We start from the raw sequence: 19,494 nt of genomic DNA, 5'->3' as shown, positions 1-19,494 counted from the left end.
AGGCACAAGGTAAGGAGCATATACATATACATCGTGCAGATTACACTTCCTTACAGCAGAGACTGCTTACACAAATATAAGATTTACCAGAGAACCTAGGCACAAAATGTACAGAGTCCTTCTGAACATAATAAAAAAACAATGAACATATAAAGTAGAACCAGCGCAGTGTAATGATATCGCAGCACGGACCTCGATGCCGCCATTACCGGCCTCACACTCCGTCATTCCGCTCTGTTCCCGCTCATTTCTCCTCAGGCGCACTAATCCCGCCCCGCGCGCAGCTCCGCCTACCCGGGACCTGTACAGGCGCCGCTCGCGGGACTCTCCGCCGTTCTGATTGGCTGCACCAGCTGTCAATGAGCTTGTAACCGACGAGTGGTTCCCGCCTAGCGCTTCTCCTCAGAGGTCCGCCATGTTATCATCTACCAGTAAAATGCAGAAAGTGGGCAACACTATACTGGTTATACAGGTCACACGCTGATTTTATTAGTATTAGATACAAAACTAAAATATGTTATTTGTCACTATTACAGAAAATGGCAGTCAGTAGACACCTGTGGTTATGTGACCTAGTGTATAGAATGGAGTTTGGTTAGGTGTATATCTGGAAAACCATCTATGTATATTGACACTATGGGGCACATTTACTTACCCAGTCCCTTCACGTTCCCCAAGGTGCGTTATCTGCCGCAATTCACTAAGATTGTGCGTTCAATTTCCTGCATGTGTCGCTTCCCCGCTCAGGTCCCAGGAGTTCACCTTCTTCCCGGTGTATATGAGTGCATTGTCTTGCGACACAATTTTGAATGTTAAATCCCGCGCTTAGTCCGAAACGGTTGGTTGTCTGACGGTCACACCCCCGATTTGTGTCGCATAAAAGTCAACGCGATTGTGCAAAAAGTCCAATCGCATGCGCCAAAAACCCAGTGAATTGCGGTGCAAAAGGGAAATAGTCGGGAAACCCGAAACACAAAAATGTGGCCGCAGGGCCCTTAGTAAATGTGCCCCACAGTGTCATATGTCACTTTTACTAAGCCAGGCACTTGTTTGTAAGTGTATATACTTTTCAGTGTATTATTTCTTTATTTTTTATGTTTGCTTGCTATATTAGAGGTATGCATACATAATACCTTGTTAATACACAGTGCAATATGTCATTACTAGTTAGTAATGCACTTGTCGTCATACATATATACAGCCCGGAATACTCCTGTATTGAGAGGATAATGGCACAGGCGCATGCGCAGCAAGTAAGGACGTATTTGGCAGATTCGAATACAGGTCCTAGCGCATGCGCACTACTAACTAATTCTCCAGAGGGTGCTCAGCGTGCGTGTTTGTTAAAAATAAAGATTATTTATATTTTAGAATTTTATGGTTTTTGTACATGGTTCATAGTTAATACTGTGTCTATAAACCAACAATAATAGTGATTGTTGTGCAGGGCTCATATCTGTTATTTCATACTCCATACATATATAGATGACTGTATAAGGAAGGCATGGACGGATGTATATAGGTCACTATGGGTGACACATATAGGGTATAACGAAAAGGCCAGGATGGAGGAATAGGTCATGAAACACATCGGATGGAAAAGCTAAAAATATAAGTGTCAAATATAGACTATGAATACTGACAGGCAGTGTATGATACATGGCAGGACCCTGCACGGTATGAATAAGGTGATAACAGAGAGCAATAGATGATGTATACTGACAGGCAGTGTATGATACATGGCAGGACCCTGCACGGTATGAATAAGGTGATAACAGGGAGCAATAGATGATGAATACTGACAGGCAGTGTATGATACATGGCAGGACCCTGTACAGTATAAATAAGGTGATAACAGAGAGCAATAGATGATGTATAATGACAGGCAGTGTATGATACATGGCAGGACCCTGCACGGTATGAATAAGGTGATAACAGGGAGCAATAGATGATGTATACTGACAGGCAGTGTATGATACATGGCAGGACCCTGTACAGTATAAATAAGGTGATAACAGAGAGCAATAGATGATGAATACTGACAGGCAGTGTATGATACATGGCAGGACCCTGCACGGTATGAATAAGGTGATAACAGAGAGCAATAGATGATGTATAATGACAGGCAGTGTATGATACATGGCAGGACCCTGCACGGTATGAATAAGGTGATAACAGGGAGCAATAGATGATGTATAATGACAGGCAGTGTATGATACATGGCAGGATCCTGCACGGTATGAATAAGGTGATAACAGAGAGCAATAGATGATGTATACTGACAGGCAGTGTATGATACATGGCAGGACCCTGCACTGTATGAATAAGGTGATAACAGAGAGCAATAGATGATGTATAATGACAGGCAGTGTATGATACATGGCAGGACCCTGCACGGTATGAATAAGGTGATAACAGAGAGCAATAGATGATGTATAATGACAGGCAGTGTATGATACATGGCAGGACCCTGCATGGTATGAATAAGGTGATAACAGAGAGCAATAGATGATGTATACTGACAGGCAGTGTATGATACATGGCAGGACCCTGCACGGTATGAATAAGGTGATAACAGAGAGCAATAGATGATGTATACTGACAGGCAGTGTATGATACATCACAGGACCCTGCACGGTATGAATAAGGTGATAACAGGGAGCAATAGATGATGTATAATGACAGGCAGTGTATGATACATGGCAGGACCCTGCACAGTATGAATAAGCTGATAACAGAGAGCAATAGATGATGTATACTGACAGGCAGTGTATGATACATGGCAGGACCCTGCACGGTATGAATAAGGTGATAACAGAGAGCAATAGATGATGTATAATGACAGGCAGTGTATGATACAGCACAGGACCCTGCACGGTATAAATAAGGTGATAACAGGGAGCAATAGATGATGTATACTGACAGGCAGTGTATGATAACATGGCAGGACCCTGCACGGTATGAATAAGGTGATAACAGAGAGCAATAGATGATGTATAATGACAGGCAGTGTATGATAACATGGCAGGACCCTGCACGGTATGAATAAGGTGATAACAGAGAGCAATAGATGATGTATAATGACAGGCAGTGTATGATACATGGCAGGACCCTGCATGGTATGAATAAGGTGATAACAGAGAGCAATAGATGATGTATACTGACAGGCAGTGTATGATACATGGCAGGACCCTGCACAGTATGAATAAGGTGATAACAGAGAGCAATAGATGATGTATAATGACAGGCAGTGTATGATACATGGCAGGACCCTGCATGGTATGAATAAGGTGATAACAGAGAGCAATAGATGATGTATACTGACAGGCAGTGTATGATACATGGCAGGATCCTGCACGGTATGAATAAGGTGATAACAGGGAGCAATAGATGATGTATACTGACAGGCAGTGTATGATACATGGCAGGACCCTGCACTGTATGAATAAGGTGATAACAGAGAGAAATAGATGATGTATAATGACAGGCAGTGTATGATACATGGCAGGACCCTGCACGGTATAAATAAGGTGATAACAGAGAGCAATAGATGATGTATAATGACAGGCAGTGTATGATACATGGCAGGACCCTGCACGGTATAAATAAGGTGATAACAGAGAGCAATAGATGATGTATACTGACAGGCAGTGTATGATACATGGCAGGACCCTGCACGGTGTGAATAAGGTGATAACAGAGAGCAATAGATGATGTATACTGACAGGCAGTGTATGATACATGGCAGGACCCTGTACAGTATGAATAAGGTGATAACAGAGAGCAATAGATGATGTATACTGACAGGCAGTGTATGATACATCACAGGACCCTGCACGGTATGAATAAGGTGATAACAGAGAGCAATAGATGATGTATAATGACAGGCAGTGTATGATACATGGCAGGATCCTGCACGGTATGAATAAGGTGATAACAGAGAGCAATAGATGATGTATAATGACAGGCAGTGTATGATACATGGCAGGACCCTGCACGGTATGAATAAGGTGATAACAGAGAGCAATAGATGATGTATACTGACAGGCAGTGTATGATACATGGCAGGACCCTGCATGGTATGAATAAGGTGATAACAGAGAGCAATAGATGATGTATACTGACAGGCAGTGTATGATACATGGCAGGATCCTGCACAGTATGAATAAGGTGATAACAGGGAGCAATAGATGATGTATACTGACAGGCAGTGTATGATACATGGCAGGATCCTGCACGGTATGAATAAGGTGATAACAGAGAGCAATAGATGATGTATACTGACAGGCAGTGTATGATACATCACAGGACCCTGCACGGTATGAATAAGGTGATAACAGAGAGCAATAGATGATGTATACTGACAGGCAGTGTATGATACATGGCAGGATCCTGCACGGTATGAATAAGGTGATAACAGAGAGCAATAGATGATGTATAATGACAGGCAGTGTATGATACATGGCAGGACCCTGCACGGTATGAATAAGGTGATAACAGAGAGCAATAGATGATGTATACTGACAGGCAGTGTATGATACATGGCAGGACCCTGCATGGTATGAATAAGGTGATAACAGAGAGCAATAGATGATGTATACTGACAGGCAGTGTATGATACATGGCAGGATCCTGCACAGTATGAATAAGGTGATAACAGGGAGCAATAGATGATGTATACTGACAGGCAGTGTATGATACATGGCAGGATCCTGCACGGTATGAATAAGGTGATAACAGAGAGCAATAGATGATGTATAATGACAGGCAGTGTATGATACATCACAGGACCCTGCACTGTATGAATAAGGTGATAACAGAGAGCAATAGATGATGTATAATGACAGGCAGTGTATGATACATGGCAGGACCCTGCACGGTATGAATAAGGTGATAACAGAGAGCAATAGATGATGTATACTGACAGGCAGTGTATGATACATGGCAGGATCCTGCACGGTATGAATAAGGTGATAACAGGGAGCAATAGATGATGAATACTGACAGGCAGTGTATGATACATGGCAGGACCCTGCACGGTATGAATAAGGTGATAACAGAGAGCAATAGATGATGTATACTGACAGGCAGTGTATGATACATGGCAGGACCCTGCACAGTATGAATAAGGTGATAACAGGGAGCAATAGATGATGTATACTGACAGGCAGTGTATGATACATGGCAGGACCCTGCACAGTATGAATAAGGTGATAACAGAGAGCAATAGATGATGTATAATGACAGGCAGTGTATGATACATGGCAGGACCCTGCATGGTATGAATAAGGTGATAACAGAGAGCAATAGATGATGTATACTGACAGGCAGTGTATGATACATGGCAGGATCCTGCACGGTATGAATAAGGTGATAACAGGGAGCAATAGATGATCTATACTGACAGGCAGTGTATGATACATCTCAGGACCCTGCACGGTACGAATAAGGTGATAACAGGGAGCAATAGATGATGTATAATGACAGGCAGTGTATGATACATGGCAGGACCCTGCATGGTATGAATAAGCTGATAACAGGGAGCAATAGATGATGTATACTGACAGGCAGTGTATGATACATGGCAGGACCCTGCATGGTATGAATAAGGTGATAACAGGGAGCAATAGATGATGTATAATGACAGGCAGTGTATGATACATGGCAGGACCCTGCACAGTATGAATAAGGTGATAACAGGGAGCAATAGATGATGTATACTGACAGGCAGTGTATGATACATGGCAGGACCCTGCACAGTATGAATAAGGTGATAACAGAGAGCAATAGATGATGTATAATGACAGGCAGTGTATGATACATGGCAGGACCCTGCATGGTATGAATAAGGTGATAACAGAGAGCAATAGATGATGTATACTGACAGGCAGTGTATGATACATGGCAGGATCCTGCACGGTATGAATAAGGTGATAACAGGGAGCAATAGATGATCTATACTGACAGGCAGTGTATGATACATCTCAGGACCCTGCACGGTACGAATAAGGTGATAACAGGGAGCAATAGATGATGTATAATGACAGGCAGTGTATGATACATCACAGGACCCTGCACGGTATGAATAAGGTGATAACAGAGAGAAATAGATGATGTATAATGACAGGCAGTGTATGATACATGGCAGGACCCTGCACGGTATAAATAAGGTGATAACAGAGAGCAATAGATGATGTATAATGACAGGCAGTGTATGATACATGGCAGGACCCTGCACGGTATAAATAAGGTGATAACAGAGAGCAATAGATGATGTATACTGACAGGCAGTGTATGATACATGGCAGGACCCTGCACGGTGTGAATAAGGTGATAACAGAGAGCAATAGATGATGTATACTGACAGGCAGTGTATGATACATGGCAGGACCCTGTACAGTATGAATAAGGTGATAACAGAGAGCAATAGATGATGAATACTGACAGGCAGTGTATGATACATGGCAGGACCCTGCACGGTATGAATAAGGTGATAACAGAGAGCAATAGATGATGTATACTGACAGGCAGTGTATGATACATGGCAGGATCCTGCACGGTATGAATAAGGTGATAACAGAGAGCAATAGATGATGTATACTGACAGGCAGTGTATGATACATGGCAGGACCCTGCACGGTATGAATAAGGTGATAACAGGGAGCAATAGATGATGAATACTGACAGGCAGTGTATGATACATGGCAGGACCCTGCACGGTATGAATAAGGTGATAACAGGGAGCAATAGATGATGAATACTGACAGGCAGTGTATGCTGCATCACAGGATCCATTTCGCAGACTACATCTCCCATGATGCCTCGCGGCGGGGTCCTTGCCTCGTGGTCCGTTTCTGCCCGTATTGTGTGCGGTAGTTACGGATCGTGCGATCACACGCCGGTCCCCGGGACATCGGACATGCCCCCGTGCTAGAAGCCATCAGGTTATTGCCGGTGTATGGCTCCCTGAGAGTCAGGCATGTGCCGGGGCAGCCCGCAGGCCGGACAGGACCCCAGCTGGAGTGTGTCACTGTGTGAGGGAGACAGCGGAGCCGGCCACACCGGGAGGCTGCAGGGTGAGGGAGGCTGCGGGGAGCAGGCCGGTAGTCCAGCATACAGGGGGGATAGCCATAGACTAGGAAGGAGAGTGCACACTCAGCCACTACAGCCAAAGACTAGGAAGGAGAGTGCACACTCAGTCAGTACAACCATAGACTAGGAAGGAGAGTGCACACTCAGCCAGTACAACCATAGACTAGGAAGGAGAGTGCACACTCAGCCAGTACAGATATAGACTAGGAAGGAGAGTGCACGCTCAGCTAGTACTGCCTAAGACTCGGAAGGAGAGTGAACACTCAGCCAAAGACTAGGAAGGAGAGTGCACACTCAGCCAGTACAGCCATAGACTAGAGAGTGCACACTCAGCCTGTACAGCCATAGACTAGAGAGTGCACACTCAGCCTGTACAGCCATAGACTAGAGAGTGCACACTCAGCCTGTACAGCCATAGACTAGAGAGTGCACACTCAGCCTGTACAGCCATAGACTAGAGAGTGCACACTCAGCCTGTACAGCCATAGACTAGAGAGTGCACACTCAGCCTGTACAGCCATAGACTAGAGAGTGCACACTCAGCCTGTACAGCCATAGACTAGAGAGTGCACACTCAGCCTGTACAGCCATAGACTAGAGAGTGCACACTCAGCCTGTACAGCCATAGACTAGAGAGTGCACACTCAGCCTGTACAGCCAGACTAGGAAGGAGAGTGCACACTCAGCAACTACAGCCATATACCAGGAAGAAGAGTGCACACTCGGCCAGCACAGCCACAAACTAGAAGGGGAGAGTACACACTCAGCCAGTACAGCCATAGACTAGGAAGGAGAGTGCACACTCGGCCATAGACAAGGAAGGAGAGTGCACACTCAGCCAGTACAGCCACAGAATTGGAAAGAGAGTGCACACTCAGCCACTACAGCCATAGACTAGGAAGGAGAGTGCACACTCAGCCAGTACAGCCACAGAATTGGAAATAGAGTGCACACTCAGCCACTACAGCTATAGACTAGGAAGGAGAGTGCACACTTATCCAGTAGAGCCACAGAATAGGAAGGAGAGTGCACACTCAGCCAGTACAGCCACATAATTGGAAAGAGTGTGCACACTCAGCCACTACAGCTATAGACTAGGAAGGAGAGTGCACACTTATCCAGTAGAGCCACAGAATACGAAGGAGAGTGCACACTTATCCAGTAGAGCCACAGAATACGAAGGAGAGTGCACACTCAGCCAGTACAGATATAGAATAGGAAGGAGAGTGCACACTCAGCCAGTACAGAGATTCAGGGTCAGGAGAATGCACTTTTGGGGTCGACACAGTATCTGGGAATACAGGATGAGAGGGAGTGCATGCTCTGGAGATATAGGCACAATATAGGGGAGTTCACATGAGTCAAAGACTGATACAGGAGAGGGGAGGTAAACTAATAACACAGGAGAGTGCACACTCGCTATGGAGAAGTGTTCACTCGTCTGCTTGTGCTTTTTGCAGGGTCCACATTCCTTGGGCAGCCTGGATACCTGCACACAAGCAGCAGTGCTGTCATCTAGTCAGCTGGGAGGCGTCTGTGAGTGCCCCCTCCCCTCCGAGCTGTGTGCGAGCTGCACTAAGAAGAGCAGAGCAGGGATGGATCACAACGCTGGGATGTGCTGATTCACTGTCATCCTCATCTGAAAGCAAAAACGGATCCACAATCACCTCCTTCCCCCCTCCCCTAGGTCCAGAGATGGAGCGCAGGCAGGAGCAGCAGAGCCTGGACTTCACCATGGACAATGTGGAGAAAGTAAGTGACTATTTGTGTGCCCAAGATATCACCTAGTGCCGGGGAAGCTACATCCCATGTATATCACCTAGTGCCGGCGCAGCTACATCCCATATATATCACCTAGTGCCGGCGCAGCTACATCCCATATATATCACCTAGTGCCGGCGCAGCTACATCCCATATATATCACCTAGTGCCGGCGCAGCTACATCCCATATATATCACCTAGTGCCGGCGCAGCTACATCCCATATATATCACCTAGTGCCGGCGCAGCTACATCCCATATATATCACCTAGTGCCGGCGCAGCTACATCCCATATATATCACCTAGTGCCGGCGCAGCTACATCCCATATATATCACCTAGTACCGGCGCAGCTACATCCCATATATATCACCTAGTGCCGGCGCAGCTACATCCCATATATATCACCTAGTGCCGGCGCAGCTACATCCCATATATATCACCTAGTGCCGGCGCAGCTACATCCCATATATATCACCTAGTGCCGGCGCAGCTACATCCCATATATATCACCTAGTGCCGGCGCAGCTACATCCCATATATATAATTTAGTGCCGGCGCAGGTACATCCCATATATATCACCTAGTGCCGGCGCAGCTACATCCCATATATATCACCTAGTGCCGGCGCAGGTACATCCCATATATATCACCTAGTGCCGGCGCAGCTACATCCCATATATATCACCTAGTGCCGGCGCAGCTACATGCCATATATGTAACCTAGTGCCGGCGCAGCTACATCCCATATATGTAACCTAGTGCCGACGCAGCTACATGCCATATATGTAACCTAGTGCCGGCGCAGCTACATCCCATATATGTAACCTAGTGCCGGCGCAGCTACATCCCATATATGTAACCTAGTGCCGGCGCAGCTACATCCCATATATGTAACCTAGTGCCGGCGCAGCTACATCCCATATATATCACCTAGTGCCTGCGCAGCTACATCCCATATATAACACCTAGTGCCGGCGCAGCTACATCCCATATATGTAACCTAGTGCCGGCGCAGCTACATCCCATATATGTAACCTAGTGCCGGCGCAGCTACATCCCATATATGTAACCTAGTGCCGGCGCAGCTACATCCCATATATGTAACCTAGTGCCGGCGCAGCTACATCCCATATATGTAACCTAGTGCCGGCGCAGCTACATCCCATATATGTAACCTAGTGCCGGCGCAGCTACATCCCATATATGTAACCTAGTGCCGGCGCAGCTACATCCCATATATGTAACCTAGTGCCGGCGCAGCTACATCCCATATATGTAACCTAGTGCCGGCGCAGCTACATCCCATATATGTAACCTAGTGCCGGCGCAGCTACATCCCATATATGTAACCTAGTGCCGGCGCAGCTACATCCCATATATGTAACCTAGTGCCGGCGCAGCTACATCCCATATATGTAACCTAGTGCCGGCGCAGCTACATCCCATATATGTAACCTAGTGCCGGCGCAGCTACATCCCATATATGTAACCTAGTGCCGGCGCAGCTACATCCCATATATGTAACCTAGTGCCGGCGCAGCTACATCCCATATATGTAACCTAGTGCCGGCGCAGCTACATCCCATATATGTAACCTAGTGCCGGCGCAGCTACATCCCATATATGTAACCTAGTGCCGGCGCAGCTACATCCCATATATGTAACCTAGTGCCGGCGCAGCTACATCCCATATATGTAACCTAGTGCCGGCGCAGCTACATCCCATATATGTAACCTAGTGCCGGCGCAGCTACATCCCATATATGTAACCTAGTGCCGGCGCAGCTACATCCCATATATGTAACCTAGTGCCGGCGCAGCTACATCCCATATATGTAACCTAGTGCCGGCGCAGCTACATCCCATATATGTAACCTAGTGCCGGCGCAGCTACATCCCATATATGTAACCTAGTGCCGGCGCAGCTACATCCCATATATGTAACCTAGTGCCGGCGCAGCTACATCCCATATATGTAACCTAGTGCCGGCGCAGCTACATCCCATATATGTAACCTAGTGCCGGCGCAGCTACATCCCATATATGTAACCTAGTGCCGGCGCAGCTACATCCCATATATGTAACCTAGTGCCGGCGCAGCTACATCCCATATATGTAACCTAGTGCCGGCGCAGCTACATCCCATATATGTAACCTAGTGCCGGCGCAGCTACATCCCATATATGTAACCTAGTGCCGGCGCAGCTACATCCCATATATGTAACCTAGTGCCGGCGCAGCTACATCCCATATATGTAACCTAGTGCCGGCGCAGCTACATCCCATATATGTAACCTAGTGCCGGCGCAGCTACATCCCATATATGTCACCTAGTGCCGGCGCAGCTACATCCCATATATGTCACCTAGTGCCGGCGCAGCTACATCCCATATATGTCACCTAGTGCCGGCGCAGCTACATCCCATATATGTCACCTAGTGCCGGCGCAGCTACATCCCATATATGTAACCTAGTGCCGGCGCAGCTACATCCCATATATGTAACCTAGTGCCGGCGCAGCTACATCCCATATATGTAACCTAGTGCCGGCGCAGCTACATCCCATATATGTAACCTAGTGCCGGCGCAGCTACATCCCATATATGTAACCTAGTGCCGGCGCAGCTACATCCCATATATGTAACCTAGTGCCGGCGCAGCTACATCCCATATATGTCACCTAGTGCCGGCGCAGCTACATCCCATATATGTCACCTAGTGCCGGCGCAGCTACATCCCATATATGTCACCTAGTGCCGGCGCAGCTACATCCCATATATGTCACCTAGTGCCGGCGCAGCTACATCCCATATATGTCACCTAGTGCCGGCGCAGCTACATCCCATATATGTCACCTAGTGCCGGCGCAGCTACATCCCATATATGTCACCTAGTGCCGGCGCAGCTACATCCCATATATGTCACCTAGTGCCGGCGCAGCTACATCCCATATATGTCACCTAGTGCCGGCGCAGCTACATCCCATATATGTCACCTAGTGCCGGCGCAGCTACATCCCATATATGTCACCTAGTGCCGGCGCAGCTACATCCCATATATGTCACCTAGTGCCGGCGCAGCTACATCCCATATATGTCACCTAGTGCCGGCGCAGCTACATCCCATATGTTACCCAGTGCTGGGCTACGTTCATCCCCTTCTTATCGCTTAGTAGCAGGACTGGTAAAGTAGATGCCACCACAGCTATATACCATACACCCCGGGTCGGCTGTGACATGCTGCAGCATTGATTTGCGGATAAGACATGGGGCACAGATCTTCTATGTTATATCTCTGCAGAGCGATGCTGGGTACAGCTGTGCCTGGCGCTGCTGCTGCTGCATGGGGGGATGGGTGTTGTGTCGTATCTGAAGTATATTTGGCTTTTGTTGTGAGCCCGCTCATGGCGGGGGACTGAAATTTGCCCGCTAGTCCAGAAGTAAATGTCTCAGCAGGGGATCTCAGCGGTTTGTGAGGTCTGTTCTGTGGATTTGTAATTTTGCCAATTTTTGATCATTTAGTGACTGCACCAGATTTTTGTCACTTATTTGCGCTCTTGGCACATGTGACATGTATTATCTATCTCATCCATTATCAGTGGTGTAATGTGTGATTGTCCTGCGGCTTCCTGGCTGCAGTCTCCAGGCTATGGCCTCTCCCCGGCTGGACTTGTTGGGCTTCCTGCCGTGTATATCAGTGATCCGGCCCCCGGGGACCCTCCTGACAGCTGCAGGTCTATTGCAGGAGTATGTGGAGCATGTGGCTCCTCGCACTGACACTGGGCGACTTCCCTGATGCAACATGACATGACGTTACCCAGTGCTCTGGGGACATGGGCAGCTGTGTGACTCCCCACCGCCTGGTGACAGGATCCTCCTGGCATCGGGCATGAATGACACATAAACAGGGCATGGAGCTCAGCTCAGAAGACACTCGCACTAGAAAATCAATACGGCCTCCGCTCTGGGCTCACTAATGCTGCTGTGCACACACTATTTTTAGGATCTTCAAGGAACGGTGTTTGGCGGGGGGATGGGGGGGGGGTTAGTGACTGAATGTAACTTTGACTACAAGGTGCAGTTCATGCCCATCATCATCATCATCATCATCTCACATATATAGTCACGTACAGTGGGTTGCAAAAGTATTCGTACCCTGTAAGGTTTTCCTCAATTTAAATGTCACAGCCAAACAATTAAATGTATTTAATGTGATTGAGGCTGGAGATTCCCCCATTGTTGTTTGCACATCTAGAGGCTGGAGATTCCCCCATTGTTGTTTGCACATCTAGAGGCTGGAGGTTCCCCCATTGTTGTTTGCACATCTAGAGGCTGGAGGCTCTTCCATTCCTCTTTGCACATCTGGAGGTCCCCCCATTCTTCTTTGCACATCTAGGGGCTGGAGGTTCCCCCATTCTTCTTTGCACATCTAGGGGCTGGAGGTTCCCCCCATTCTTCTTTGCACATCTAGGGGCTGGAGGTTCCCCCATTTGTTGTTTGCACCTCTAGAGACTGCAGTTCCTTCATTCTTCTTTGCAGATCTATGTATACCTCAGTCTTCTGCCCCAGCAGGATGCTTCCCACAAGCTTAGATGTGTTGGATTTCCAGCCATAAGAAGTGCTAAGTAGGGGACACCACAAACGTGCAATAAGGTGGTTTGGTCTGAAGAACTTTTTGGCCTGAATGCCTAAAGTTCAAGTGGTATGAATAGCTTTGCAACCCATTGTACACCATGTAAGATGCTACATATTAATAATGTGTCAGACATTGGATTGACCAGTATCTCTCTTGGGACTAGATTGCATGGCAGAAAATCTGCATCAAAATCCGCTGTCGGGCTTTGTAGTGTGGATCTTGATTCTCATGCTCTACATTTCAGGTGGAATAGACTGCGAGTTGCTTCTTTTATTTTGCAAACGTCTTATAACATAGCTCTGTCTGTATTACCAAAGCCAAACAGAATAGTTATAGCCATTCAAGTCTCTATTTACTCTCTCTCTCTCTTTGATAAATCTTTTGGAAAGATGAGAGAGAGTCCTGATTGGCCACATGGCCAAAAAAGAGTGCAACATATCGCGTGAGTTTACCATAGATTTACATACACTACAAATCAACAATATAAATTGATTGGCTGTAGATTATAATCCCGCACCGATTACACAATAGGATGTTTTTCTCTGCGGACTCTTTCTTTTTTGTATAATGCTTATGTAAATTCATTTTAAAGTAACTTGTTGTGATAAGATGTTACCGATATTTGTTCATTTTCAAGTAACCCCTGTGTTTGTCTCTGTTGTGCAGGCTCTTCACCAGTTATACTATGATCCCAATATTGACAACAAGAACCTTGCTCAGAAGTGGCTGATGCAGGCTCAGCTGTCCCCTCAGGCCTGGCAGTTCAGTTGGCAGCTCCTGAATGGCGGCAAAGTACCAGAAATCCAGTACTTTGGTGCCAGTGCGCTGCACATCAAGATATCCCGCTACTGGGGCGACATACCCTCGGACCAGTATGAGACCCTCAAGTCACAGCTCTTCTCACAGATTTCTGCCTTTGCTAGCGGCTCCAAGATTGTCCTCACCCGGCTCTGTGTGGCACTTGCGTCATTGGCATTGAACATGATGCCTGATACATGGCCACACGCAGTGCCGGACATGGTGCGAGTGTTTCAGACAGAGGATGGACAGACAGATGGCAGAGCTCGCTGTTTGGCACTTTTGGAGTTGTTAACTGTTTTGCCCGAGGAGTTCCAGACCAGCCGCCTTCCACCTTACCGCAAAGGACAAGTGCGCAGCTGCCTGTCTCAGGAGTGCGCATGCGTCTTCCCTTTGCTGCGCCAGCTCTTACAACAGAGTGACTCCCCAGGATTTGTCAAGCAGAAAGTCCTGAAGTGTTTTTCCAGTTGGGCTCAATTGGGCATCCCCCTAACAGAGTGCGAAGAGCTGACTATGGCAGCATTCTCTGCTCTACGGGACCCTGAACTCTTTGACTCTGCGGTGGAAGCCTTAGTGAACACCATCTCTCAGCCCGATGCACAAAGGTCAGATCCTACATTGCTCTGGTATTGTGGCTCTTTTATAGTATTTGTGGAAACATGGAAGTGATTGCTTAAAATATGAGGAGATACATGCCGCTCTTCAAAAGTCCCAGTCAAATAGGGTTTATGGGGTGCAACTTTATGTTTATAATTTGGGGGGTATAATCTGGTTTCCATTGGACCCAAATTCCAGAAAATAAACTGTGCTGCATGCTGGGTAATTTATCGCTGCAGCTTCTGCATCCAATCAGTGGCTGAGCGGTGAAGTGCTGAATACTGGCCGGTGAGTACAGTACATCAGCATTCACAGCTGATTGGCTGTTGAGCTGGATGCAAAAGTGAATGACCAGGTAAGAACTCTTCTTTTTATGGACGTTGGCACCATTCAGAAAAATATTACCCAGAATACTGTTCTATACAACTTTGTCCTGCGACTTTCTCATGTACAGTACAGGCGTTCCCCTTCTTAAGGACACCCGACTTACAGTAGACCCCTAGTTACAGATGGACCCCTTTGCCCCCTGTGATCTCTAGTGAAGTCTCTGGATGTTACTTTAGTCCGAGGCTGTAATGATCAGCTGCAAGGTGTCTGTAATGAAGCTTTATTAATCCTTGGTCCCATTACAGCAAAAAATTTGGAACTAAAATTGTCAGTGGGACAAAATAAATTTTTGTCTGGAGCTGCAATGATAAAATATACAGTTTGGATTTACATACAAATTCAACTTAAGAACAAACCTATGGAGCCTATCTTGTACGTGAACCGGGGACTGTCTGTACAGGCGGTCCCCTACTTAAGGACACCCGACTTACAGACAACCCATAGTTACAGACGGACCCCTCTGCCCACTGTGACCTCTGGTGAAGCTCTCTGGATGCTTTAAAATAGTCCCAGATTGCAATAATCAGCTTAAAATTGTCTGCAATGAAGCTTTATTGATAATTCTTGGTCCTATTACAGCTAAAAAATTTGAAACTCCAATTGTCACTGGGGCAAAAGAAAAAAATTGTCGGGAACTACAATGATAAAATATACAGTTTCGACTTACATACAAATTCAACTTAAGAACAAACCTACAGTCCCTATCTTGTATGTAACCCGGGGACTGCCTGTACTTTGTATATCATCTCTTTTTGGCAATTTCAAAATCTTGTTTCCATCCAGAGATTGGAATTGGTATTCGTCCTGGTCACACACTTCATGGCTTTGTTACATTGTAGAAGTCTAAGGAATTTTGGTACCAAACTCAACAGAAGCAAAAGCCTCTTTCTGATACATTGTCTCAAATCCATCTGTCCAGGACCCCGGAGAGGTTTGCAGTGACAAAACTCATTAGCTGTGTGAGCAGGACTAGAGGTGGCACACTTGGTAGAAGGAAGGTTTTAACATCTATTTAACAAAAGATGAACATTTATCACAGGTAGAGGACGTATATTTCTTGTATGTCAGCCTTCAACTAAATGCAAAATCCATTTATAAGGCCACATTGATAAGCATGAAAAATAGAAGGGACCCATCTTGAGAAAATTGGACACTATAGAATCACCTCCTGGGCATGATGGCAGCGTCTCTTATATTCCATATACTCCATACACATAATTTAATTGACTTGTACTGAACAATGAGATATGGTTAGGGAAGTTTATTATCTCAGGGCTGATTCCTCACTGCCCCCAATCCAATGTGTCTTACTGTGTATGTTGGGTGTCATCCCATATTCAGTAGCATTGCATCACTTGGCTTTTATAATATGATTTTTGCGATTGAGGCTTGCAGTCAGTGAACAGAAAAGTGCAATGTTTAGATCCGAAGCGGAGGTTTTATATTTTGACTTGATTCATAGTTTTGGTTATCAGGCTAAAGGCCAGAGGATTGTCTAGATACAATGGTAACTGTTTTATGAGCCTCTTGATGTAAACTGAATAGTTTCCATTCACTGACAGCAAGCACAAAGCGTCTAAGAAGGTGGTACAATCTTTGTACACGCTCCCGGTATCTATGCCCTGTGTATGGAGGCTGCAGCAGCCGCTATTTATTATATTTTGTATTTCCCATATATTATTGCATTTGCTGTTACATACAAGATATGGTCCATAGGTTTGTTCTTAAGTTGAATTTGTATGTAAGTCGATACTATATATTTTATAATTGTAGATCCAGACAAAAATTTGTTTTACTCCAGTGACAATTGGAGTGACAATTTTTTGCTGTAATGGGACCAAGGATAATCCATAAAGTTTCATTTTAGACACAGCTGATCATTGCATCATGGGACTATAATAAAGCATCCCGAGAGCTTCATCAGAGGTCACAGTGGGCAGAGGAATCCGTCTTTAACTAGGGGTCGTCTGTAAGTCGGGTTTCTTTAAGAAGGGGACTGCATGTATTATTACATTGTACATTGATCAGAAGTGTAAAAAGAGAAAGCCAGCTTATCAGTCCTAATATAATCATCATCTAACTTCCTAATTTTGTACAGCAAGCACGGAGGAAAGGACAAGGAGGAATAACTGTGTCCTCCCTGTGGTGAAATAATGAAAAATGTCGTCCACCTCGCACGTAGAATCCATAAAATCTTCTTTTATTGTAGCTTATTACATAAATTATATTAGTACATACAAGGGATGCACATCCATAGACATCTATAGAGAAGTAGACCGAGTACTTGTCTTTTTGTTGTGTCTATGCATGTGCATCCCTTGTAATATGTTACAATAAAAGCAGATTTTATCGATTCTAAGCGCGAGCTGGATGCAATTTTTCATGTTTTTACTAAATATATCAGCAGCAGAAGCCGGACCTCCCTGAATCCTTCTCCTAATGTGTCCTGTGACTGAGTCCTGTGTATTAGCACATGCGCTCCTGCCTGCGGGTGTTCTGTAATGCGCTGCAGCTGTCATGTTGTAGAATGCGACCTGACTAGACACCCCTCCCCCCAACCTCCCGTATTGAAGGTGTGTGATATGGGGGGAAGGTGCAGTTCTTGCTTGTGATTCTAGCAGACAGCATCTTGCATCCCAGGGAATTGGTACCCGCCGTGACCACAAACAGAGCCCACCGATTGGCTGCTCGACCTTCCAGTTGCTTAGCAACCACACATCCTCTCCTCTTCCCTTCCTTGTAGCTCACTCCTGTGTTCACACCAGCAATAATAAAAGGTTCTTAATTGCAGAGCTGAGCCGCTGTATTTTCCACCACGTCTTGGGAATGTAGCTTTATTAACCCCATCAGGCATAAGCTGACGAAAAGCCGGCTGTATCCTTGCAGGGGTTTCTTGAAGAATATGCATTGCAGCTCTTCCAAACAAAAATGCTGCAGAGGCTGCTGGGAGACCGGACCCCCCCCCCCCCTTTGCTATGAGCGGAGCATACTAAATGTCTAGGGCAAGGTCACAGCAAGGACAGCGTCTGCAGGATACAGGGCACGGTGCCACCTGACTACACAGATCAGCAATGAAGGCTTCCTGACTACAGGATTTTGACTATTTCCTAAAATGTCTTACATTTTTGACCCAATTAGAAACTTATACAGGCAGTCCCTGACTTTAGAACATCAAACTTACAGACAACCCCTAGTTACAGACCGACCCCTCTGCCCCCTGTGACCTCTGGTGAAGTCTCTGGATGTTACTTTAGTCCCAGGGTGCAATGATCATCTGTATTGATACTCTTTGTTCCCATGACAGCACAAAATATTGAAATTCCAATTGTCACAGTGACAAAAATGTTTTTTTTTTTTTTTTGCCTGGAACAACAATTATACAATATACCAGTTCCGACTTAAATACAAATTCAACTTAAAGCGTAACTGTAATGTTATAATGATTATACCAAATTATTATATGTGATTCCACCTTTGATGCCTACTTTGTGCTGCTCGTCTTTTTCTTTCCAAAGTTCTGGCCTTTTCTGTTCTGAAAGTGTTTGACAAAAATCTTTATCACCAGAGGTGAAGTGGGCGGAGACTAATGTCTGTCTGTCTGTGCCCTCAAGCTGAGGCCAGTTAGCTTGCCCACAGATCTCGTGATGCCCTGTGTTCTCTCTCAAAGTACCGTAATTTACTATTAAATCCATTTAGTTTTCCACAAGTAAACACTGCACAGTGCACATACAGAATGTATATGGTGGTAGCCTGGCATCTTCCATCACATGGAGGAACAGGGAACACTGCACAGAGAACATACAGGATGTATATGGTGGCAGCCTGGCAGCTTCCATCACATGGAGGAACGGGGAATGTGTAATAATTGCTAGAAATTGTTAGTACATGAAGTCTATAGCCTCTGCTGTGTGAGCACTAAGGGTTAACAGCTTCTCTGAATAGAGCTGATATTGCAGAAGACAAGGTGGGGGAGGGGAGCAGCATAAGGTGCAGAGAGAGACGGAGAAAGTTCTGTAGAATCACAGACTAGTATGGAGGGGCTGACAGGGAACAGGGGAGATCTTGTATCTCACCATTCTGTGCAGCAGACATCTGTATCCACAGTCATGAACACATCCAGCCCTGCTACATACACAGAGAGAGTTCTGTCACATGACCTCCTCCTTTGTTAGCAGCAGCCCATTCCCCTACCAGGACTCTGTAGAGTTTGTAGATTTGTTT

The 19,494-nt window shown here is 45.9% G+C and overlaps 1 protein-coding gene across 4 annotated transcripts in view; it reads left to right on the top strand.

Moving 5' to 3' along the window:
- The first annotated feature begins 388 nt into the window (after nt 1-388).
- IPO13 (importin 13) overlaps nt 389-19,494 on the top strand; it is a 43,341-nt gene continuing 24,235 nt past the window's right edge. For 2 of the 4 annotated variants that reach the window (XR_011850379.1, XM_072128243.1), the window contains exons 1-3: nt 6,858-7,076; nt 8,553-8,844; nt 14,158-14,894. Coding sequence is in view for 3 of the 4 variants with exons in the window: in XM_072128243.1 (XP_071984344.1) it covers nt 8,788-8,844; nt 14,158-14,894 (794 nt within the window). In the remaining variant the exon portion in view is untranslated. Of the gene's footprint in view, nt 473-6,857; nt 7,077-8,552; nt 8,845-14,157; nt 14,895-19,494 lie in introns of those variants that run through there. The other 2 variants (XM_072128245.1, XM_072128244.1) reach the window with 2 other exon arrangements.

This window comes from Engystomops pustulosus, chromosome 10, assembly GCF_040894005.1.
Source record: "Engystomops pustulosus chromosome 10, aEngPut4.maternal, whole genome shotgun sequence".
Taxonomy (NCBI): Eukaryota; Metazoa; Chordata; class Amphibia; order Anura; family Leptodactylidae; genus Engystomops; species Engystomops pustulosus.
Note: the sequence above shows the minus strand (reverse complement) of the source record. Positions and strands in the feature narration are given on the sequence as shown.